Genomic DNA, 25,014 nt, shown 5'->3' on the forward strand with positions numbered 1-25,014 from the left:
CAGAACTGGATTGGAGTTTGGGAGCATTGTTGTTCATGTAGTCCAAGGAGTGTCTCATTAATAGAGAATTGGTCCTGATCCCACTGCTGTCACTGTTCAAATACAACCAGTGCACACATATTTGTAATTGGAGAAGGCTCAACATTCTGGAGAATATTGTTGTGTTCCCAAAGGAGGTGCATGTCAAGCTTGTGCTACATACAATTTTTAAAAAATGGGACACAATGGGTTAACATGTGCTGCAATTCTTCCTTAATTTTACCACTACAATCACATATATGCTTTGTATGGAAATCTTTATTTGACAATAAAAATAGCATTCACAGACTCTTTCCTTCGCAGTAACTACATCATATACATTGTGTTTTATCCCAAGGAAAGAATCTTATACTGGGTAGAGTCCACATCTACTTATACTAATGTTATGTATAAACCCGAATAAGTCAAATAAAGTTATGAACAATGTAGTATTTATATATGCATAGTGTTTTATAAAAAAGATTGGCCCCACATACTGCTTCTCGTCAACACAGAAAAGAGCATGATGACTATAGCACACGGCAAGAAATGAAGACCAAAGACACAGACTGCACACAAGTGCCTAAGAGTCAGGCAGGCAGGCCCCCACCATGAGGAAAGATATGATATTCAAACCAACAAAAGTTTCAGAGTTACTTATATAGTCTCCTGTTTAAAACAGCTTTACATACCTGATTCAGTTTACATTAAAATATATTCCCATGAATCAATTTGTTCCATTTTTTCCAGAAATATAAACACTTAGCACATTCCTCACTGCTAAATTTTGTCATAAAGTCTCTTTTATACAAGAAAAAAGGCAACAGTTTTTGTTTGTTTGCTTTCAACAGGCTCTATTAATTACAATTTAAACTCTGTATACACAATGATTGGCCATCTTTCTTCTTTTTTTCTTTACAGTACCATGGCAACAACAGTGATAGACTTGCAATCTCTACTCTGTGAGTGTGTATGCATGTGTGTGTGTAAAAATGGTGAAACAATATACATGTACACATCAATGCACTGTAAAATAAAAAGCAGCAGTTTAAAACCTTTAGTGGTCCAACAGTATCGGCATTTTTTGGCTCAGCTAGGCAGAAATCCATTATTATCTCATATTAGCACTACAGCAGACTTACCACACAAACTTGCCATTAAAAAAACACAACAGAGCCTTATGTTGTTTTCTTCCATTCCTTACAGTCCAAAGTACAGCATAAATGATACCAACAGTCCCCCAATGAATCTTTCCAGCTTTGCTTCTGTTGACAATCCTTGATGCATCCCAGTTCATTAGAAATACATGTCTTCTGTCTCATGGTAAATGGCAAGGAGAGAAAAAAAACCACCAACAAAATCATGGAGAAACAGCTCCATTTGGCAATAGGAGTATTAAAACATATAGGTTCACCTGAAGGCATTAAAACCCAGTCAATGAAAGAAGCAGATGTTCCTCAAAATGCATCTTAGCCCAGGAACAAAAAAAATAATAGAAACTCCCATTCAAAGCAGACAAATGATACCATTCAGGCTCTAGTTTCGTCTGCACAGTTCTTCTTATTGAACAAAACCCGCAATGGAAGTTGCATATCTGAACAAACTGGATGGTTATCTCGTGCATAACACAATACAGGACGGCACTTAGTCCTTGGCCACCTTGCTTCCTTTTAAAGGAGACTCCAAAGTATACACTGTTCATGGAACACACTATAAATTCCTTAACTTGTTCTTCGTGGATTTGTATAAATATCCTTCATTCCACAACGGTATACTCTCCAATAGTTCTCTTAATTTGAGCCATACGTTATTTAAAGGAAAAAATCCTCCTTCTGATCATACTTCTAATTTTGACTGACCTTCTTCCTTCAACCCAAGATCTTTCAGAAAATCCAACATATAGTAGTATATCATTGCAGTGGATCCATAGTATTATGGATCACAAAATTGCTGTTGGCTTGCCCACCAAACAATTAGAAAAAGAACAATAAAGCAAAACCAACAAGAAAGGAAAAGTTGTTAATGTAAAAGGATTTATGCCCATTATGGTTGCCAATTGTGGAAGAACGCAATTGTCATAATCCTTCAGGATGAACATTTGGCAACTACGTAGTTTTAGGTGAATACATTGGGAAATACTTTAATGTTGTCATACACCAGGCACAACACTTTGTACATATTCTCATGACTAAATTTCATCTGTGTTGTTTTTGGGGACATCTTATATGATGAGCTAAAATGGATTTCAAGTTTGCTACATTCCTTTTTGGGAACTCTGAATGTTGGAAAGGCCGCAATAGTATTTGGGGCCTGGAAAAGCCACTAGATACTGAGGTCAGTGCTGCACTCCTTGTAGGGTCTCCGTCTTTGCTCGGGTGGCTGTCTGTTATTTTTGTTTGTGTCGTATTTCAGAGTGCGTTCTTCCTTTTCCCTGAAGCAGACTCGATCATCTCTGTTCCTTTTGTCAGGAGATCGCTCTCTCCTCCGTTCTGGGGTCCTCTCCCTTCTCCTGTCAGTTGACTTTGCCCTTCTTTCAGGGGGAGAGTTCTCTCTCTTCCTGTCGGGTGACCTCCGTTGATCCATTAGCCTTTCCAGAGACCTCCTCCTTCTGCTAGGTGAGCCATCCCTCCTACGAGTAGGAGATCTTTCTCTTCGTTTCTCTGGAGAAAAGTCTCTCCTCTTCTCATGTCTCTCCCTTCTCTCCAAAGTATTGTCAGCACTCTTAGTACCCTCCCTCCTCTTTTCAGGAGACTTCCGTTTTTGTCCATTGATCACCACCATCCTCTCTGGTTGTCGCTCTCGCCTCCCTTCGGGTGACCTGTCTTTCTTTCTGCCTGTCATGCTATTGCTGTTTTTAGAAGTTCCATTCCATGTGTGGTGCTCATTGGATTGTCTGCCAAATTCTCTACTGCTTTTTGGTTCCTTAAAATATATCCGTTTTTCTCCATGTTGTGATGATTTGTGAAGATCTGGTGGATAACTGGGCTCCAATGATGAGTGTTGTCGTCTCTCAGATGACATGTTTTTCATTTCCGATATGTTTTGTGAGCCTGTGGCTGGACTGTTCCTGTCACTGCTGGGGTCTGAAAAAAAGACAACAATGAAAGGTTTTGTACTAGTGACTTCATTTTAGAGCCTGCCTCTAGTAATTCATTCCTTAGACTTCATTAGTGACAAAAACAAACAATGTTAAGCAGTCAGTAGGAGACTCACTGAAGCTTAGTTAATTTCATCGTAATGGCAAAAGATAGGAGTTATGTATTAGTGCTGATGCTTGTCCTGTTTATGTCCATCTCATGTCAGAATCTGATCTCAACATCACAAATGGGAGAGTTTAAAACTTTCCCAGGTTCATAGGAGAATGTGTTGTCCTTTAGAATTAATACCTTCATATCTTCATTTTGCTTTCATGGCTGCCATCTCCCAGTGTAGAAAGATCATACAAAAGGAAAGTAGTATTTCAATTTCTTTTTTTAAAAAAGAAGAATAACACTGTCTTCTTGGGAAGAAGGCTTTTAAATTTTCCTTAAAACTTACAATATTCTTCCAAGTGTACAAAAATATTTCTGAGTGATTTGAAGATATTGTTTTCAGTGAGCAGTTTTTACAGAAAACCTTTTAGTGTCCATTGCTGGAAACATTGGGTATACGTTTTTAATATTTTTAATGAGAATGTACTGAGGATAGTTTTGGTTTTGCCACAATGATTCAACTTAAACACACACAATGAGAAGTGATGGAGTGGGGGAGGGTTCAGTCTGATTTGATTGAAGCAATGGAAAGCTGCTTTGAGCACAAAATGAGTGTTTAAAAATATGGAAGGCCACCCCCGTTTACCAGAATAGGGATGATGCAGGCTGGGCGGAAAAAGCAAGAAGTTTGTACTACCATGAATTTAAAATGTTATAATAATTTGTAATGAATGATTATGAATTATTACAAAATGAAAAATATATTTTTGAAAAACTACTTTGAGTAATTTAGGTTTGTAGTGTAGGTTTGTTGTTTTTTTTATTTCACAAAGTTGTCTGAAATACGACAGAATAGGTATGTGATCAAATAATTAGAATGAGCTGAAAAAGTGTTTTAGGAAAATTAAAATGACAATGGTTAAAACCAACAAATGTGTTGGAGTTCAAGATTTTTTTCTTTTCTCCTGAATGTTAAATGCTTTTCTCCAATAGAAGCTCTCTTCTTGATAAACTTATTTATTTCTGACATCGTGCAGGCCTGGTTTTTGTTTTTGGATGACTTAAAAAGCAAGAGGACTATATTTTGTTCTTCCAATAATGCCAGGTGGTTCTGGCATCCGTCAGCCTGTCACGAGAGACCATGATGCGCAGCGTACTTACAATTCAAGGAACTGTAGGATGCTCAGAATGAATTGCCGTATATACAGAGGTATAGCAAAGCGGAAAGCAATGTGAGAGAATTAGGCCACAGCACAGAAACACCTAATATTGATTTTAGCTACAAACCGTAGTTTGATTATGGCCCATAAGGTAGAAGCAAGACTCTCCGAGCTTGTCATTTCTCATACATGCAGCGATATTAGGAGGTATCATCGCTGAGGAAGGAAGAGCCCGGCACCAAGAAAAGTAGGAGAAAGAGAAAGAGAAAAGTAGAGTGTTTAGATTCCCTATAAATAAAGAGGAAAGAAAAAAATCTTCATTTTTTAAAAATCTTAGAATAAAGAAAATTTTATTTCTTTTTCCAGTCAGGATTGTCTAGGCATCACCCAAATATAAGGCTGCAGAGACAGCAGTTGTTAAACCAAGAGATTGTAATTAAACATTTTTAAAAGGTGATTAGATAACCCAGACAACAAAAGCATCCATTCTGAAGTGAGGGAGAGAAGAAGGCAGAGAAGAGAGAGAGAGAGGGAAAGAGAACGAAAGAAACAGAGAGAGAGAAAGAGAGAGAGAAAGGAAGGAAGGAAGGAACACAGCTGGAACAGTGAGACAGAATGTTAGAGGAAAAAACAGTTAACAGTCAACAACAAAAAGAAGCCCACTAAAGACCACAACGTTAAAAATAAGTACAAAACTCATTACAAAAATATACAGCCTCGTTAGAGAAGCGCGTTCCAATCAAATCAGAAAAATATTGGAACCTAACATCATTTTTGAAGCGACTTGTTAGTGAGCGTTGTGAACAGTACTGAAGAAGCAAAGCCCCCGAATGTTACAGGCATATGGCAGCACCCGCTCAGCCCCTTGCTTGACAATGGGATTCCCCCCCCCCCATTTTGTTATGAGATTTAAAAATTACTTGCAGCCAAAACATTAAAAAGAAAGAAAGAACAAGCAAAGAAAAGAAGCAGCTCCCACACCACGCCCTGGTGTTGGATTTTCATCCTCAGTGCAACAGACATTCTTGAAGATGTGAAGCACTTTTCATTTTTGTTTTTGTTTTTACAGGATATATTTATGATGTTTAGCATATGATACAATACTTTACAGCCAAAGAGCATAGGAAATGACAGAGTAGAAAGAACATTACACAGATTGAGTCCTGCAGAAAGATGGTGGTTTGTACAACAGAAGTGCAAACACAGGAGTTTTTTCCCCTCCCATAAAATAGTAGAAATGACTTTAAATAAGAGTACAGAGCAAGTCAGCCAGAGTGTTTGATCTGGGAAACTGAGTGTGAGGTCTAGAGAATGTTATAAATGAAAATAGCTTATGTGTGAAAGAGTCTTTTTAGAAAACAAGGTTTAGAATCAAAGGAATAACAAGTGTGTGTGGTCATATGTCTACCTATCTAGCTTGAGATACCGCTCCCAAACTATCTGTGCTGCCAAGCAGCCTTAAAACTACTTACTTTACTTGGGGAAACATTTCTCATCACACTTGCTGTGATACTCTTTCCCATATTCCCTTCAAAGATGTATCTGGCTGCCTCTGACCAAACTGTATCAGGAGTCTACTTCTTATGTTGGCTTTAAGTTTAAGTTTTCTTTTCTTTTCAACTCGCTAGGTTATTTGAAATCCACTGGTTTCACTTCATATCCTGCACTGGCAGCTTGACATGGGTCAAGATTATAACCTCAATTTCATTTCTTTCAGGAAAAGCTGCATTGACATCTGACAGGTACTGAACCTTTCACAAGGTCAGTTCAATTTGGTGCCAATCTATGCGTGAACATATGTGTGCTATGTGGGTGCGGGGGACAGCTTGTGATATTTCTTTTTTTTCAACATGTAAAAACAATTAGTGAGAATCAACCCACAGACTGTGCAACACTTCCCCTATAGCCACGTGGTCTTCAACCACCTCTCTTTCCTTTTGTTTTGGGAAGGACAAAAATAGAAAAGGTCAGTTTGGACCTTCCTATGTCCTAACTCCAACTGCTAGCCACAGTTAGGCAGGCCCACTGAGTTCAATTTACACTTGTGTAAATTCCATTCTTTCAAGAAATCTACTTTTATTGGGGTTAGCAATAGGATTTAGGACAAAGGATTTAGTTTAAATGATATATTATTATTATTATTATTATCCCAAATATGGGGAAGCATAAAGGACATCTCTTCATTTATGTGCTTATAAATCATAACTGGTTGAAAACCAATTATATTTGGGAAAGCCCTAGATTTAGGGCATATATTTGAATAAGCATCTCAAATAAATAAGACATAATAGTATTATATACAATACTAAGCCACCTAAAACCTTTACCTAGGGAACTCAAATATACTGCTGGACAACAGGGGCATGTGTGTGTCTTTGTGTATGAGTGTGTGTGTGTGTGTGTCAATGCCAGATGTATTTCTCTTGGCAAAAATGTAAGATGTGAGCTCCCCCTGTTATGACAAACACTGAGAATGGCAATTTGAATTTTTCTTAGATTACACATTTGTGAACAAACATACATACCAAGGGACAAGGGAGGTGGCAAGGGAGAGGGCCCAAGTGTATATAGTTTTGTATTGCATACTTTTAAAAAATAAATTTATAAATATTTACATAAATATAAGGGGACAGTAAAAGCCCAGACACCATCTTGGAATTCATGCCTACAGTTACAGACAAAAAGCCAAGGACAAAAGCCCAACAAAGGCTACAGTTTCAAAAAGTAATACAGGATTCCCATTTCTGCATGATCAGAAGACGAGAGAACAATTCATCCGCTGAGAAACAGTTTGGCACAGTTCAACAAACATTCCTTGTTTGGTCAAACAGGAGATAGTAGGGTTTTTGTTTTGTCTCTATGTTTTTTGCCCTCTCTGATCACCAAAAAATACTGCTTTGAAGATGATCTTGCCTGTACACTGTGCCCCCAGAGAAGTCCAAAGTAGCAAGCAAAGGATGAAAATGTGTAGAGAAAATTCAGCACAAGCGAGGCAATGGATCATTTGTTGCCAAGGTTGGTAAGACACTGGTGGAAAAAAAGAGAAAAAGAAAAGAGAGGGAGGAAAAAAGGATCCCCGCTTCAGATCTTGAGACATATCATTCATGGTGTGATGCCAGGAGGAAGGAAAGGAATGTTTTCATAGTTTGACCCACCATATTCTGGTACAGAGCCATCTCCACGTTTCAGAAACAGGCGAACTTTGCGACCACCATTTTTAATTAGTTCTATGGCTCGAGCATGCTTCATATTCTTTGTAGTTTCTCCATTGATCTCCAGGATTTCATCACCGATCTGTCACAACAATAAAAAACTTCATGATTGTCGAAGGCTTTCATGGCTGGAATCACTAGGTTCTTGTGGGGTTTTTTTCTCATGGCTCTATAGCCCGAAAAAACCCACAAGAACTTCATGATTACTGCAACATTTTGTAAGGCATGCAGAGCATAAAGGAGTAGGAACTGAAAGAAGCTGATTCTTTAGGTCCTACTGCTTACTCGGACATGTTTCAGCAGCACCAACAGAAAAAAATCTATCCATCCATCTATCTATCTATCTATCTATCTATCTATCTATCTATCATCTATCTATCTATCTATCTATCTATCTATCTATCTATCTATCTATCTATCAGCACCCACAATTCTAAGGCTTTTAGAAATGTTTGTATCGGGAGGGGGGGGGGGAAGGTGTCTTAGAATTGAAGGAATACAGTACACTCATACAATCACACCTATGGCAGAAGACAGTGAGTTCAAATGCTGAGAAGGATGTCATGGTTTCATTCACAAACCCAGTCCCCTCATCTACAAAGCTATACTCTAGGACCTTCCTTAGAATCTTGTCTGTTGGGGTTTCAGCAATGGTTTTTCAAAATGGCATTTGGAAATTACAAAGCACAATACTTGCATTTTCTAGAGCCCTAAGGAAAACTTTATTTCAAAGGGCAGATCATATAAAATGATTTCTATTTACAGACATACCCTCATTTTTCCACATCTCTCAGCAGGACCATCCTCTGCTAACCGCAACACATAGAGATCCATGTTATATTCTCGGCCACCTCGCAGACTAAAGCCAAAACCTTTGGGTCCTCTTTCAAGTTCAACTGTGTAAAAATCCTGGTCCGGCTAAGGGAAAAGAATAAGAAGTAATTTATAACCAATCTCCATCTTTTAAAAAATATTACATTTTAGAATACTTAATATAAATAATATATTATATCCGGCTTGTTTCCAAAGTCTATCACCTTGTAAAGACCTTGTTACCAAAATGAAAGTAAGTAGTCATAGCCCTAAACGGTTCGGGTCCAGACTATTTGTCTAATCACGTCTACCTATACAGGCCATCTTGTGCAATGCAGTCAATGGAGGAGGCCCTGCTCTCGTTCCCACCCCCATCACAAGCATGTTTGGTGGAAATGAGAGAGGGGGCCTTCTCTGTGATTGCCCCCCATCTATGGAACTCCCTCTCTAAAGAAATAAAAACAGCCCCCACCCTCCTCTCCTGAAAAAAAAAAAACTCCTGAAAACGCACTTATACACTTTAGCATATGGAGAGGAGGAGGACTAAGAGACTTAATTCCATCAGAATGCTGGTTAACTTATTTGTATTCAACTGCTGCTATGGTACATGTTAAAGAACAACAATGATAGCCATTTTTTCTGTATTTCAATCATTCTCTTAGGGTTTATGTCTTAATTGTTAATTAATTATTAGTATAATTATGTTTATTTGATTACTCATATTCTGTTTTTCATTTGGATGTTAATTTTCCTTTTGTTATAAATTTATGGTTATTATTTTGTATTATTTTGCATTATTTTGAGGTGTCTGAATCTGCTTATGGGCATTGAATGTTTGCCTTTTTTTTTTTGGTGTAAACTGACCTGAGTGTCCTCAAGAAGAGAAGGCAGTCTATAAATATATTATTATTATTATTATTATTATTATTATTATTATATTGCCTTTAAAAATAGTCTCATTGTTTACAAAGAATTGAAGTTAGCTGAATGGCTATCCTTGATGTATTCTCCGTGATCATCTACAATGAGAGATACTACAGAACATATACAGTAAATATACTTTGCCTTTGTTATTGTCAAATAGCAAAGGAAGATTACATCAGTAGGCAAAGCATTTACAGTCAGTGAAATAAGCACAAAACAAGTGGCATCACTAGGGAGGTATGTGTGTGGTGGTGGACTGCACTGAGTGACACCAACAGAGGAGGTGATATCAAAATGACTCTCCTCACCTTTTCATTGTGAGAGGGTGTGCAGACTTTCACAAATACACCACCAGATATGTGTGTGCTTGGTTTCTGTTCAGCACACTTACAGGCCCAGTGGGGAAGAGGCACATAAGTATGTGCATGGGGCCCTGTTAATCAGCACATGAGATAAGACTTCTTGAATTCCGGTTCTTGCTCTGCTCTCTTCCTACCTGGTGGATTGGGTCCTAATGGGTAGGCTTCACTAGATGACTACAACATCAGACTTTGCAAGAGCAGGCAACATGGCAATGTCCGGAGGAGATAGCCCAGTCAACATAGTGGTAAATGAAAGTCGGGTGGAGGGAGAGTGGCCTCTTTTTCCCCTCTCCTTTATTCTCCCCAAAATCCAAAAGCTGCTTCCCTGATTCTCCTCTACTGATACACTTCCTGCTCTGTTGGGAGGCTGATGCTGTAAAGTTACTGCACTGGGTGGCAACAATCCTAGCAACTCCCTGCATAAAGCCGCATTGGCATCTTTGCTGTGCTGCATTTCTGCCAATTAAATGGACCATATGAACACAATTTATTACATTGGTTAAACTGAAGTAACATCACGAGTAGTGTTATCATGTCACTTCTGCCTTTGGTTTTTATCCCAATGCAGTTTGGCCTATTTCAAGAAGCCTTTCAAGTAGACCCTAGAGGACACTCTATCAACATTAGTACATTTCTATCAGGGATCTATATTTTTCAAACTAGGAAAGGGAAAGTCCCCACAATGCATATTTCCTACAAGCAGGCACATTTCAATGAGCAAATGAAAATAGTAGGCAGGCACAATTGAAATGAATTTGAAAAAAGATTTCTCACCTGTGAGGTTGTGGGTGGTTTGAAATCAAACTGGGACTCCTGCTTTGGTTTTGTATTGTTTCTGTTCAGATTAATGAGAGATTGGAGAAAGGAATGAAAAGGGAGAGAGAAAACTATTAGTTTTGTGGCAATTAGGATCTATGGTAAATGCTAGGGGAAAACAAATCAACAGACTTCTGAAAATGAAGAAAAAGCTGACCTAGTCTCCTGTGGCATCTGTTGAGGAGTATGCGTGGTTGTAATCGTAGCTATTTTTTCAGCATTGGTCAATAAAGTTGCATTGGAGGATTCTGCAAAATACAATCATGTTCTTTGTGAGCCAGACTACTCCTGTGATAATGACATACACAACCTCTCTCCCTGCCATTCCAAGGTACCATCAAATACATTTTAAACCCCAAACTGCCAAGAGAGATACACGCTAGCTTACATTTCAGAAATCCGGTTGCAGAAAGTGGATTATATAAGTAGTTAACCATTAAATATTTATTTTGAAAGCACACTAGAGAAGAGATTGCTTACAAAGCTTTACTGTGTGAGAAAGAAATACGAAACAAGTAAAGCATCCTGAGAATAATAGTGGCATTTTCCCTTTCCTCATGGCAGCTGTCAACAGATAAATTCATGGGAGAACAATTCGACTTAGCTAAGACTATGTGTCTGGATTTCATGTTACTTTAATTGCCATTCGGGGATTTTTGATCCCCATCCCTACTGTGATAATAATTCATTGTCTTACAAGGTACTGACTGCAGTGAAGTCTGGATCAATTTTCTTAGACTTAAAAAACACACAGCAACAATAGACCTCATGGTTGCAAGGAAAAAAAATAAGTGGAAAGTTATTTCATTTTCTTCATGAACAGTAAGCAATATCAGGATGTTTAGTTGCCTTCTGCTGATGTGATGACACAGTTCGTGAAAAGGGACTTGCTACACTTCATAATATTGCAGTAATATATTGCCAAAAATAAAAAGCTGAAACTAAGGATGCAAGCATTCTCTGATTTTAATATTAACTTAACCAAAATAACACATGCTACCCCTCTGTTCTGCCTTGGTTAGACCACATCTGGAATACTGTGTCCAATTCTGGGCACCGCAACTGAAGGGAGATGTTGACAAGCTGGAATGTGTCCAGAGGAGGATGACTAAAATGTTGAAGGTCTGGAGAACAAGCCCTATGAGGATCGGCTTAAAGAGCTGGGCATGTTTAAATTGCAGAAGAGAAGGCTGAGAGGAGACATGATAGCCATGTATAAGTATGTGAAGTCATAGGGAGGAGGGAGAAAGCTTGTTTTCTGCTGCCCTGGAGACTAGGACATGGAACAATGGCTTCAAACAACAAGAAAGGAGATTCCACCTGAAATTTAGGAAGAACTTCCTAACTGTGAGAGCTTTTCAGCAGTGGAACTCTCTGCCCCGGAGTGTGGTGGATGCTCCTTCTTTGGAGGCTTTTAAACAGAGGCTGGGTGGCCATCTGAAGGGGGTGCTTTGAATGCAATTTTCCTGCTTCTTTGCAGGAGGTTGGACTGGATGGCCCATGAGGTCTCTTCCAATTCTATGATTCTATATACCATCCCCTTTGTCATACAGTCATGTTGTTTCAACACACTTTGGCACCATGCTGTTCCCCAAACTGCAAAGATTTTTTAATATTAGTTCTCTTCTCTCTTCACCTCAGTGCTGCCTGACCATGTTTGGCCTCATGAACCCACATTGCTATTGAATCCAATTGACTCTGGGAATGTATATGATAAACAGAGACTTTGGCACAATTGTGTTAGATAGAGTAACTCAATGTCTTTGATAAAAATTACCCACATTGGCCTTTATGGACAATTTTATTCAGTCAGTCACACGCTAAGGGCAAATGTGGTCATGAACAATGAGGGCAAAGAAGGGATACATAAAGAACTTCATTGCTTGGTTCAAAGCAGTACATGCATAGAGATTTGAAACCAGTTTATTACTTGACTACAGTGTCACAATGTATGTATAAATAGACTATCACAAATAAACACAAGTGGAACTACTCAGTACCACAAACACAATGTTTTTCAATTGTTCATGTGCAGATTCATCTGCTGGATTCATCTGGTATAGTAACTGAATGTACAAAAATCAAGTGAATTATTTTCTTACACCATGAAGTCTCCAGCAAACCTGAATGGAGCATTTCAGTGAAGGTACTTGGCCTCTTGGCAGTATTCAGTAAACTGTTCTATGATGAATACCATATAATCTTTAACATCAATTGTTCAATATTCATAATAGAAGTGAAAATGCAAATCTGTGGTTCAAAAACAACATTTTCTTACATAAGAAAGCACTGCAAAGTTGCGAACAGTAACCATCTCTTTGCTACTCTTGGTTCTTACCTTCTATTAAATATCATAACAAAGAGCACATAGCAGACATGGCAACATAAAAAAGATCTACTAATTATATTTGCGTGTGTGTATGTGTATATATATATATATATATATATATATATATATATATATGCACACATACTTGAATACTATGATAAATAAACTGAAGAAAGAGAAAAAAGAGCTGCAAGACCGAGAACAAGCCATGAGAGTAAAGACAAAGATCCATCCAAAGTGTTCAAAGTGCACCTGATGAACCAACCTGGACATAGCATATTATTTGAGAAACGCTGGATCACTCTAACAACTACCATGTCAGGCTGCACAGAGAAACCACTGAAATTCACATGCATGTGGACAATTTCAACAGAAAGGAAGAAACCATGACAATGAACAAAATCTGGCTACCAGTATTAAAAAAAACTCTAAAATCGCAACAGTAAAAAAAGACAGGGGAGCTCCAGAGAAGAAACAATCAGGGACAGCTAATCACCTCTTAACAAAGGATACCCCCAGGCAGTAAGAAGCCGCACCTTGAAAACTGCTAGGCCATTAAATGCTAATCAAAGTGGACAATTGAAACATTCATACCTACCTCCAACAGACAAGAGTTCTTTCTCCCACCTTGAACATTCCACAGATATATAAATCTCATTTTCCTAGTTTCCAACCAACCTCCAGCCTCTGAGGATGCCTGCCATAAATGCAGGTGAAACGTCAGGAGAGAATGCTTTTTGAACATGCCCATACAGCCTGAAAAACTTACAACAACCCAAACTGAAGAAAGTTTACAAAACAGCATTTTCTCCTCTTTCCCTTTGACTGTAGAGGCTACATCCCTCAAAAGCTCATCTGGAGAACAATGTAGGACACAGAGTAAGAGGACTTTGGGAAAACAGGAATTATCCTGTTTTCAGAATCCCATTCAATATGTTTCTCCCTGAATAACCCTGCAGACTAAAATACCATTTACAAAACGGAAAAGCTTGTGTTCTAGTTAACAGAGTTGTCATGAAGTTGAGGTTGTATCTAAAGATATCTTGGTACAAGTGGAAAGTAATTATGCTTCTGAAAGGTTACACATTTAATTCTTGTCAATCCTCCACTAATATATTTCAGCCCATTATGACCTACTAGATACTGTTCTCAAAGAATTCCCCAGGGCCCAGGAGACACCGGGGGGGGGGGGGGGAGGGGGGTGAAGGCTATAGTAGGTAAAAGAGCATTTTAATGCATTTATTCTATAATTTGGATTTATTTCTACAAGTGCACAGCCAAAAATTTTAAAGCACCCTTTTCTTGTTACAGGCCTTTTCATTGTTATTCCATTGGGGCCTGGGGTGACCAAGATTGATCTACAACAGTGATGTGTAACCTGTGGCCCTTCAGGTGTTTGGGACTCCAACTTCTAGAAGCCCTAGCCAGCTTGTCCCATTCTGGGACAATTCTGGTAATTCTGGGAGATGAAGTCCCAACCACCTGGCGAGCCACAGGCTTTGCACCACTGATCTAGAATAGGAGTCCCTGAGAAGTTGCTAGGGGTTTTAAGACAAGCTGTAAGTGGGAACCTCCCCCACATTTCTTGAGCTCTAACATAATAATTTTTAATACATGTGTTATCTGGGAGATGAATATTTTTTCAAGAGTAAAAAAAGGTTGAGAAAGATCGATCTAGAAGCACTCCCAAAATACACAGGGCTCCTTACCATATTTGGGTGCTCTATCTATATATTCGTGTATATGTCTAGAAATTTTAGTCAAAAAATCAATCCCCTAAAACTAACTTGACTCAGTTTTTTTTAAATCACTGAGAGAACTGTGCCTTAACTCTTATCAAAAAGCAACCACCCTCATCTATGAGTAGAGTGGTGAATGGGAAGAACTTAGCCTATCCAAAGAGAACCTTAAAGAGAGCACTGGTTCCATCTACTCCCTTTGCCTTGACATCCACTTTTTGAATGCCTGAGCAGGGAAGTGGCAGGGGTAGCCAAAGAAAGCTGACCCCCTGAAGCATGCTGGTGTTCCCTATCTCTGATGTGTCCCTTGACTTATCCATGGGTCATAACTAAATCTATAATTTTGACCTCAAACATTTTCCCCAACTTATACACCTGTACTTGTGGTCAACTTAAGATTGCCGATCCAATTCTTTTATAAAAACATTATAAAAACCTCATAAAAGCATTAAAGGCATAAAATAACAGTAACTTCCTATTAGCTCATTTTCCAAAGACATTGTCAAGCCGTTCCATGTTCATTCTTTCCTGGGTTCCATATTCATCCATTACATTGCATTTTCAAAGGCTTGTTCAAAAAGCCAGCTTTTTAAAAAAAATTGGAATGTCAGTAGGGAGGGAGCTGATCTAATCTCCCTAGGGAGGGAGTTCCATAGACGAGGAGTCACCACTAAGAAGGCCCTGTCTTTTGTCCCCGTCAGGCACGCCTGCAACGAAGGTGGGATCGAGAGCAGGGCCTCCCCAGAAGATCTCAAATTCCTCATCCATATACCCTCCACTGTATTGGGATTCATCTTAACTGTATTTGTTCTTATCCAGCCCATTACAGCATCCAGGCACTGGTCAAGCATTTGTAAAATCTCATATGACCTTGATGAGGAAGAGAAGAGTGATGGCATATAGTCCAGTGGCTCTCAACCTTTGGGTCCCCAGATGTGTTGGCCTTCAGCTCCCACAAATCCTAATAGTTGATAAACTGGCTGGGATTTCTGGGAGTTGTAGGCCAAAACACCTGGGGATCCACAGGTTGCAAACCACTGATATAGACCATAGAACAGAATTATAACCATGATGTTTCCGGTCTACTACTGTGTTTCTGATGTCGCAGTGAAGCCCAAAATCAAGATATGATGTTGCCTGCTCTTTTGCAGTGCTGTTCCCATGAAGCGTATACTTACTATGAAAACTGGAGGTTTTGCCATTCTCTGTCTGCCTAGAAAACATGCATACCTGTTTTTGTTGTTGCAATTTGTTACTTAACAAAGTTACTTAACATGAGAGAAAATGTAAGTTCCCACAAACTTCCAAGAGAATCCTAGAAGCGAACCCTCCAACAGTATAACTGGTATGCTACGAAACAAACAAATGAAACAATTGGAGAAATGTTCTTAAGAACATCAATCTAGCAACTCCACAATATTTGCAATACCTAAATCCAATATTTTGTGGGTGTTCCAGGATGAGATGACATTTGCCTCAAAGAAAATGCAGTGTGACCTCCATTATTTATTTATTTAATCCTGTAAACAGTAAATCCAGCCAACATGCATCACTATTACGATGCAGTTCCTACTGGCAAGACTCCATATCTGCAGCATTGGCTATTTTGTTACTTACAAGTGAAATGGCGCATTTGCCCAATCTTCTCAGGAAAAACCAAAACTCAGCTTATTTAAAGCACTGTACCCATACTGTAAATATATTTGCATCACATTCCTTTAGCAATACTTGATTAATTTTTGGCATACTGTACTGAAATCTTTCAAAAACTGGAGGTATTCCCTCCTCCTAAGTTTCTTCAGAAGTCTAAGCACCAAATGGGAAATCTGTGATTAGCCAAGGCCTGCTCAACATGGGATCTTTATCGACTATGTGTTTGCCCTACTCGCATAATGCCTGTTCAGAAACATTTCATATATCTAAATTGATTTCTGCATCCATCTATCCATGTGGGTAAGTGTTTGCATACTCCTACAATACCTATAAACACAAACTTAGTCATGGCCACTCTTCATGGAACAAGTAGGGAAACATTCAGTGGAATATATACAGAAGAAAAATGAATACATAAAAAAGAACTGCAGTTTAAGCTGTAATGAGAACAAATCTTGTTAGGATAGTCAGGAAGGAAATGAACAGGATACACAGATACCCTTAGGGTATCTAGACTGAAAGTGGGAGTGGGTGGGAATGGGGAAGGCATTTTAGATAATAGCTCTAAAGTGTCAAGACAAAACTTGGTGCAGCTGCAAAACTCATGTGTAATTTACAGAACCCAAAGAAGCCAGAAAATCAGTTCTCCCTTATGACCAATGGAAGGCATGCATTTATTTCTAGTTGGGTAGAATAAGTAATAGAAGAATGAAATAGCAGTGGAACACAGTTGGATGCCACATAAGGTAAAAACATCAACACACAACATGGTGAAAACTGTTTGAAATACTGTTTCGAGTGTATTGAAAAATTCATTGCAATGTTGGGTGACAATGAGTCTTATGAATATTCTGCACATAAAAGTCCAATTGTTCCTCCTCACCTGAGTTAAGCCCATTACAAGAAGTCAACATTCTTGTAACTTTTGTTTAATTCAAGAGATTTAATTTAGTTAACAATTGAATTTAAGCCAAGGCTTTCCTTTTCCTATCTTAAATTGATGACAAGAAAGGGAAATATCAGGGAGAAAACATGGTTATTATGCCAGACCACTCATTCCAGAATAGGAAGAAAATTTAAATCCCATTGAGTTTTAGTAACATGCAAACTTCAGAGTGTCTTATAAAGCAGCGGGTTAGGAGAAAGGGATTTAACATGTCCCGAGGAAAGATAAAGTAGTTTTAGAGATTATGGGAATGGACAATCCTTCCCGCTAACATTTATTCAAATAGCAAGTGTCAAAGCTGTAAGCTTTGTAGATTGATTTCTGCCCACAATGGCTTGCAATCACATATATAGTTCAGTATCCAACCACTATTCAGTTTGCACTTCAGCAATGTGTGCATATCCATCATGATGTGAACATAACAAAAGACTCTGTGAAATGGTCACTGCTAGGATTTATACCTCTAAAAGTTTCACTTTCACACATCAAACATTTGATATCTCACAGCCCTGTTGTGCTGGTACGACTGTACCAGGAACTCCAACTTCTTTTCCTTTCTATTGAGTGTTTGTATGTATTCCAAAGTTCCATGCATTTTGCAATAAGGTGGCTTCCCTTGGTTTGCAATAATAGGGCCAATGTCCCATCAATTATCATTATGTTCTTTAGTTCCACCCCTTTTTCTGGGTTAAGGAGGGAAAAGGGGGACCTCTAGTTCAGTTCACACAGAGAAGCCTTTCGTACAGGATGTGAATCAGTTCCACCTGTAGAAAGCTTAGTCTACAGATAACTATAACATAGCCTTTGTTGGGGAATTTAGTTCCACAACTCTACAGCCAGCTCTTTGCTGGAGAAATACAGCTCCACGGTTTTACAGCCAGGCATCACTGGAAATTGAAAGCCTTCTTTTCCCTTGGAAATCTACTAAAGGGCTCTATTTGGTAAGGACCACTCATGGCAGCCATAAAGCAATTTGGACCGGGTGTAGGGACCCACGCCAGCAGAGCTTAAGCCAGATTGCCCAGGGAGGGGTCAAGGATTTCCCTTGTAGAAGGAAGAAACAATTTATGAAGAAAGTTGCCTGTCCCTTGTGGACAAGATTTAAGCAAGCCACCAGTTGATTCAAAGCTTTGAAGTATTTGTTTGATTTATTGAAGATTTAAGCAACAATAAAAACTTTGTTGAACTTTCTAAGTCTTTAAAAGAACTTTCTGTGGGGAAATCCGAAAGGCCTCTCAGCTGAGGCACCCCCAGCATCCCCTTGGGCATTCAGAAAAAACATCCTGTCTACAGACTCTTTCACAGACCCAGCGCGTGACAGCACACCTGTCCTAAACTCACACAAGACTTGGCTTTTTTGTGGCTAAAACAAAAATTTCTAGATTACAGTTCAGTTGAAACCAGCTTATGAATGTTGTTATGAAGTGATATCCATGGGTGTTGAAATTTATAATCATTCAATAAGAAAGAGGTAAAATAAAAGCATTTTTCTTTCTTTTCTGGTGAGGATAACTATACGCACAATTTATAACAAAAGTCATAATGCATTAGTCTGAACAATGGATAAACGATAATAATCATTTCAATGACCTACCGAAATATTTTATAAAGCATGTTAAAATCAGTATTTGTGAAGAGTGGCCAAACATATTTCCCATCTGAATATTGTCAGAGATTAAGAAATAAAAGAATCCTTCAATTAACCCCCCCCCTCCCACTATTATATATATTTATGTTTAGTATCAATTGTCTATTACCCTAGTAAAGAAAAAAGTGACTCTGAATGTACTACTGAATTTCTTGGTAATTTCCAATAGACTAAGAAGGATATGTGTCAAGTATGTTTTGTTGTTCTATGAAAATCTGGAATACCCTCCAAATAATAAGAAACGTATTACTTATTTAGTTTTTTGTTTCATTTAAAATATTTTAGCCTCAAAAGAGCTCAGAGCAGTTAAAAGTCAGAGAGTTGTAATTTTACTGTTCAAATTCACTATTTAAAGTTTTGTTAGTACAGTATATTGTTAAAAATAAATGCTGAATCATTCAAACTCTGAAAAAGACAGAATCATAGAATAATATCCTAATGACCTGTTAATTTTTCTGCCTGATCTTTGAACAGCACTTCAGCCCAAGATTTCCAATGCTAAACAGCAAATACTCCCATAACAACAAAACATTGAGTCTTTTAAAGGCTCCCTAGCAGAAAAACAAAGCTCCTTTCAACTGGCTTAAAATAGACAATATCCCTTTTGCTTCCTAGCATTCCTTCCCGCACATAAAACTTCCGGATTACTATGCTGTGAAATGCAAAGGATGAGAATCAAATATTCCACTCCTGCACACATAGTTATCCCTTAAGGATGAAAGCAGATTCAGTGATGGATATTGTAAGCCTACAAACAGGAGGGACAGAGACATCAACAGTTCTGAAAAATTAAGGAGTCTGAGTCAAGATTTTTTAGTACAGTGCCTGGCAAGTTCATTTGAGGATTATAAATGTCACTAAGTGTGTTTTCCAGTTGATTCTGAATATGGTTTCTCCAGTCATGTCCCTCATGGGTATAGTGCTAAAGGCAATTCAAGTTTATACTCCCTACACTCAAATATTATATTTCTCTAACACCTGAACTGTTAATTTAGAATCTATTTATTTTGCATAGTATATACTTTCCTAAGAGTTTCATAGAGCACAGACTCTTCCATCTGTACCATGTTTGAAATCTAGATAAGTGATCTTTCTCTTGGTCCTACCACCTTCAGAGGCAAGTCTGATGAGGTTAAAATCTCATCCCTGTTGTCCTAGGACCTCGTTACATTAACATTGAAAAACGCTAAATCTGTACGCATCCTGTTGTATGCCTCATATGGGATGCATCAAACCCCATCACACTCGGCTTGTATCTTTTGAAAATACAGAGCACCATGGAAGGGTGGCTCCTCCTAATTCATTTGAATGCCTCCCATCACTTTTTTCCTCTTAATATTATGCAATGACAGCCTGGAAGTATCAAACTAGCATTCTCACAAGATTTTAGAAGAAGATTTTGCATCTGCATAGTAATAGTTTCCCCTGATCACTATCCTTTGGAACAATACAAGGGAGGGAAGAAATAGCTACAATTTCAGTAAACATTAAGGTAAAAAAGGTAAACCAGCAATTACTGACATGCTAATTCCAGAGGTCTTCCCCCAGCAGCCACAGAAAGAGAAATGGTGGCTGCTTCTGTCACAAAGACTCCTGGTGGTCAGCAGAATCTGCCCCAGACACACCCCCAAGGAAAACATTATAGTACAGCTGATAGAATGCATACTGTTTGTACCATCACACAGAAAAGTAGCTCCTCAGAACAATTTTAAATCAAAAATGTTTTTAGAATTCTATGTGCAATTACTCAATTTCTGAGACCATGGGTTGCTAATGGAAGGGGACAAATGTCATGTGATTGGACCTGTTGGGAATCACTTGCCATGGGTCTCAGAAATGGAATATAACCCAATGTGATAAGGTACCTAATGCTTGCAGGCAAAGACCTGTCAATTCAGGCAGACCTTCCATAGCTGTTTCCTAAACATGGAGAGTTTTGAAATAGATGAGCTGGATTTTTAAATATTTTATTTGTCTTATTATTACTAAAGTGTTTGGAACTGTTTTATTGATGAGCAGTTTAATTTGAATGACCGGTTAATTTGAATTTTAATAGTCATGGTTTAATAATATGAGCAGTTTAATTTGAATTTTAATCAGCATAATTTACAGGGTACCTGTAAATATGTTCAAAGCGACCTCGCATGCCACTCGTGGGAGAAAGGCAGAATGTCAGTCAGTTGATCAATCACACAAACAGTTAAATAAATAAATGTTAAAATACTGAAGACTAGACACAGTAAAGACTCAGAAAATAAGAGTATGTGGGTTGTGGTGAGAAAAACATACACAGTCAATACATAGTCAGCAGATAAAGAGGTGGATTGGGAGTTATAGTCATGAGTGAAAATTGACTGAATTAATTGCATAAGATTTCTGAAGCCTCACTTTGTGATCTAAGATTAGGTTTTAGTCATAATCAAAGTGTGTTGAAACAACATGAGAGAAGGTTAAGCAAAACAGTTCCTCCCCCTCCCACACACTATTACACTATCTTATTTCCATCACCCGCTTATGAACATGACACTCTTATCCATTTGTAGTAAGTCTCCGGTGAATAAAAAATCTGATTTCTCGGGTTTCCAACTCAAGAGGAAATCTGCTATGGATAATCTTCTTCAGATGGTTAAGTGTGTCTTTCCATGTGTGGATCCAACATGTTCAATCACAACTTAATATGGCTAATGTATAACACATTCACTTGTAAGTTTTTGTAAAAAAGGACTGTGTGCATCTCACTTTGTATTGAAAGATCATGCAACCATGAGGACGAAAAAGTGTTTTCTACCCATCTCGAGCCACAAGGAGAGGTGGGTAATAAATCTGTTGTTGTTTTAGAGGGGAAAGTAATATTGAGATTTCCAGAGTGCATAACATTCTACCAGATTATATTAGTCTGGAGAATATTGGGAGTGCTATCTGAAGTTAACTAGCCCAAACAGATGACACTAAGGGCTGTATCTAATTCTTAGATCTCACAAGAGCAGACTACTGAATCACAGGGATTTACATTAGAGCTGGGTAAACAATCCTCATCCATGTAGTAGGTTTCCTTTTATTGGGACTAACAGTAAGATTTGGCACCATCTATCTTTTTAAATTGTGCTATCGAACACCAACCAAGTATTTAATGTTGCTTTCAACATAACATGACATGACAAACAATGGTCTGAAACATCCGATCTCAAAAATGACTGATCATCATGCCAAAACATGTTTAAATAAAATAACCTATATATATATATATATATATATATATATATATATATATATATAGGTGAAACTGCTGTTGGTTTGTATTTCCAATCTACACAGGGTATGGTTTTTGTCATATTTTTGGTTGGTGGGGGGAGGCACTATTTGGATCTCTAAACAGCAAAGAAAAACTGGCAATGGCACTGTGAAAGCATCCAGATGCTTGGCAACATACTTGGCAACACATACTTGGCAACATTAGTGCAAGAAGGAAGAAAAAAAATGGGCTGATTGGGCAAAAGTGTATTCCAACTAGGAATCAATGCTGGAACATGCTCTTCTAATGGAATTAACTAAATAATTTATGTACATTCCACACAGAGGAGGTGACACAATCTTGAGGGAACAAAGTCTACTTTACTTCCAGCAGGTAGCATCACCTCTCCCAGTCCCAAACTAGAAAGAGCATTTTTATAAAACTAAAAAATGATAAGAGCATTGCACATTTAAAAAAAATAATACTCAGAGCCTAAGATAGAAGAAAGCAACCCACAGGTTATGTATGAAAGTCATAAGAAAAAAAAGAAAGAGAGAGAGAGAGAGAGAGAGAGAGAGAGAGAGAGATGAAGAAAGAAAGAAAGAAAGTATATATACTTTACCATCCCCTGGAATAATGCGTAGAGTGACCATATTTCCTGCTTCTTTAATTAGATTGACGATGTCCGAATGTGATTTGTTGGTGATGGAGCATCCGTTAACGGCCAATATCCGGTCCCCCACCTTCAGCTTCCCGCATCGGTCTGCTGGGCTCCCCTCAATAATCCGACCTATTTTGTGAGGCATGGCCACACATGCATTGCCTGCTTTTGTATTGAACATTGGTTTGTTTGTTTGTTTTGGGGTAGGGGTGCAATTTTTTTTCCAAAAAATTGTTTATATACGTTGGGAACATGGTGAAGGGGAAGGAGAAAAAGGGTTGAAAAGGGAAAGAGAAGGTTAAGGGTTAATTAATTAATGCATCAAGCAAAAGTTATTAAAGGATAGCTTTGCTGCCACTGTTCAAAACATTGGCAATTGACTCTGCAAGTGCAAATTGGCACTTGGCAAGTTGGCATTTCCTACATCTTGTTCCCTTATTTATATACACACGCACATTCTCTCCCATTAATATGGTAGAGAATGGCTTCTTTTGATGGGCTGCAGTTGGACTTAGCAGTACCCAAAATGAAATTACAGTAGATTTGAGTTGCAAAATTTGAAACTGTTAGATGGAATGCAACTCTTTCTTTCTTTATAATATTTTGTCTTTGCCTTGAGACAGTTGTTGTTACAGCTTCTGCCAATGTTTTGTTCTTTCTCCATTTTGAAAGAATTGTACTATTATCTACAGAGGAATAAGAGATTTGTTTGAATTTTGAGAACTCATAGCAATCCATCCTATAAAATGAACATGGCATGGATAAGACAGGTAGGGAATTGGACTGATTTTTCTACACTGGACAAGGGAACTATTTAAGGTAAGGAGCAAAATTGCTACAGATGGTAATGTGATTGCAATACACAGCCTTTCCAAGACAACTTGCCTATGAACAATTGGATAGCTCTTCCTTTTTTTGTGATCTGATTGATAATAATTAGAAAGACCCAAAGATTGCCTAAATGCCTCTACATTACAAATTCAGAAAAATGTATATTTTTGGCAATTCTACTGCATTTCACAAGTCTTCCCACACAAATGTATGGCTTGGATTAGAGGACAGGACCAGGAACCAATGGTCTGTCTGTGGAAATGGACAAAGAGTGATTCCTTTCTTGCTTTTATAGCCTCTTGTGAATAATTCAAATCTACCCCAATGTACCAGAAAGCCACTGGGGCAGATTTTAGACAATATCAAGGACTCAGAAGAGGAAGAAGGAAGGAAAAACAACATTGTATCAATGTAAATATAGTAGTGCAACACTGGATCCTGGCAAGGAACAGAGAAACAGGAAATGATCTGGGATGGATAAATTTATTTCTATTTGTGGTAATAACTTTGAAATGTCTTCAGATTAGCTTTGTTTGCTGTGTCAGAATTAAATCCATTTAAGGATTAGGAATGAATAGGAGTGGCAGATACTGTGAGGGACCAATTTTCAAGAAACACAGTGCTAAAGTGGAAACTAGGAGTGGGAATTAATATTTGTTATGCTTTCCTCCAGGTTGAAAAGCAGAGTTTCCAACAATCAGGAAGAAAAATTGACCAATGAGGATCTTGCACAAATTTATTCCAATGTTTGAACATATCAAAGTGTTGCAGAGGAATTATTCTGCATACAAACATGTGTCTTTGTGTGTGTGCAAATCCCAGGTTTATGCACACAAAAGAAGTTTCTTATGCAATTACTCATTTTCTGCAAGAAACCTTTTTCTGTGCATTCTTTTGCATTCAAATTCCATGTGCTTTTCTAGTTAGAACATTCCATCCACAACACTTTAGGATGTTCAGATATAAGAAGAATACTGCAGAAGAATACTGGGTTATACACTGCAAAAAAGCTGTTACAAAGAATGGATTGGGTAGCAGTTAAAATGGGGACAGAGTGCAATGACAGCAGTAAAAATGAAACAAAGTCCCAACAACTGTTGGAGAAAAGAGTGGAGACAAAGGAACTTATTTGCACACATGGCAATCACACTCAGTTGTCCAAATGTTTTGTATACACACTTTTTAATAAAAATTAATAGAAACAAAAATTAATAAAAATTAGCACTCTCATTATGTTTTTAGGAACACTGAAGAAAGATATGCAAGGTCCAAGTTATTCTTCAGTCTTAATCATTTATAGAATACAGAAAAAGAGAGTGCTCCTCACAGGATAGAACCACTTGAATACTGCAGGATATTTGACTTTATATGGCTTTGTTTCAGGTCATGCCCTTGGCTACTTTGACTTTCTTTTCACCTATTTCTCAGTCACTCTAGCCTAGGTAGAAGTCTGGCACTATCCTTTGTTAGCTCAGCTCA

The 25,014-nt window shown here is 38.1% G+C and overlaps 1 protein-coding gene across 15 annotated transcripts in view; it reads right to left on the bottom strand.

The window, feature by feature from the left end:
* Positions 1-279: 279 nt before the first annotated feature.
* Positions 280-25,014, bottom strand: part of MAGI1 (membrane associated guanylate kinase, WW and PDZ domain containing 1) — a 595,596-nt gene continuing 570,861 nt past the window's right edge. For 5 of the 15 annotated variants that reach the window (XM_060766416.2, XM_060766409.2, XM_060766411.2 and 2 more), the window contains 6 exons: positions 22,666-22,869; positions 10,654-10,744; positions 10,455-10,515; positions 8,353-8,499; positions 7,525-7,663; positions 280-3,101 (listed from right to left, as the gene is read on the bottom strand). In XM_060766416.2, coding sequence (XP_060622399.2) covers positions 2,341-3,101; positions 7,525-7,663; positions 8,353-8,499; positions 10,455-10,515; positions 10,654-10,744; positions 22,666-22,869 — 1,403 coding nt within the window. In that variant the 3' untranslated portion in view covers positions 280-2,340. Of the gene's footprint in view, positions 3,102-4,496; positions 4,586-4,702; positions 7,664-8,352; positions 8,500-10,454; positions 10,516-10,653; positions 10,745-22,665; positions 22,870-25,014 lie in introns of those variants that run through there. The other 10 variants (XM_060766417.2, XM_067463454.1, XM_060766415.2 and 7 more) reach the window with 6 other exon arrangements.

This window comes from Anolis sagrei, chromosome 2 (genome assembly GCF_037176765.1).
Source record: "Anolis sagrei isolate rAnoSag1 chromosome 2, rAnoSag1.mat, whole genome shotgun sequence".
Classification (NCBI taxonomy): Eukaryota; Metazoa; Chordata; class Lepidosauria; order Squamata; family Dactyloidae; genus Anolis; species Anolis sagrei.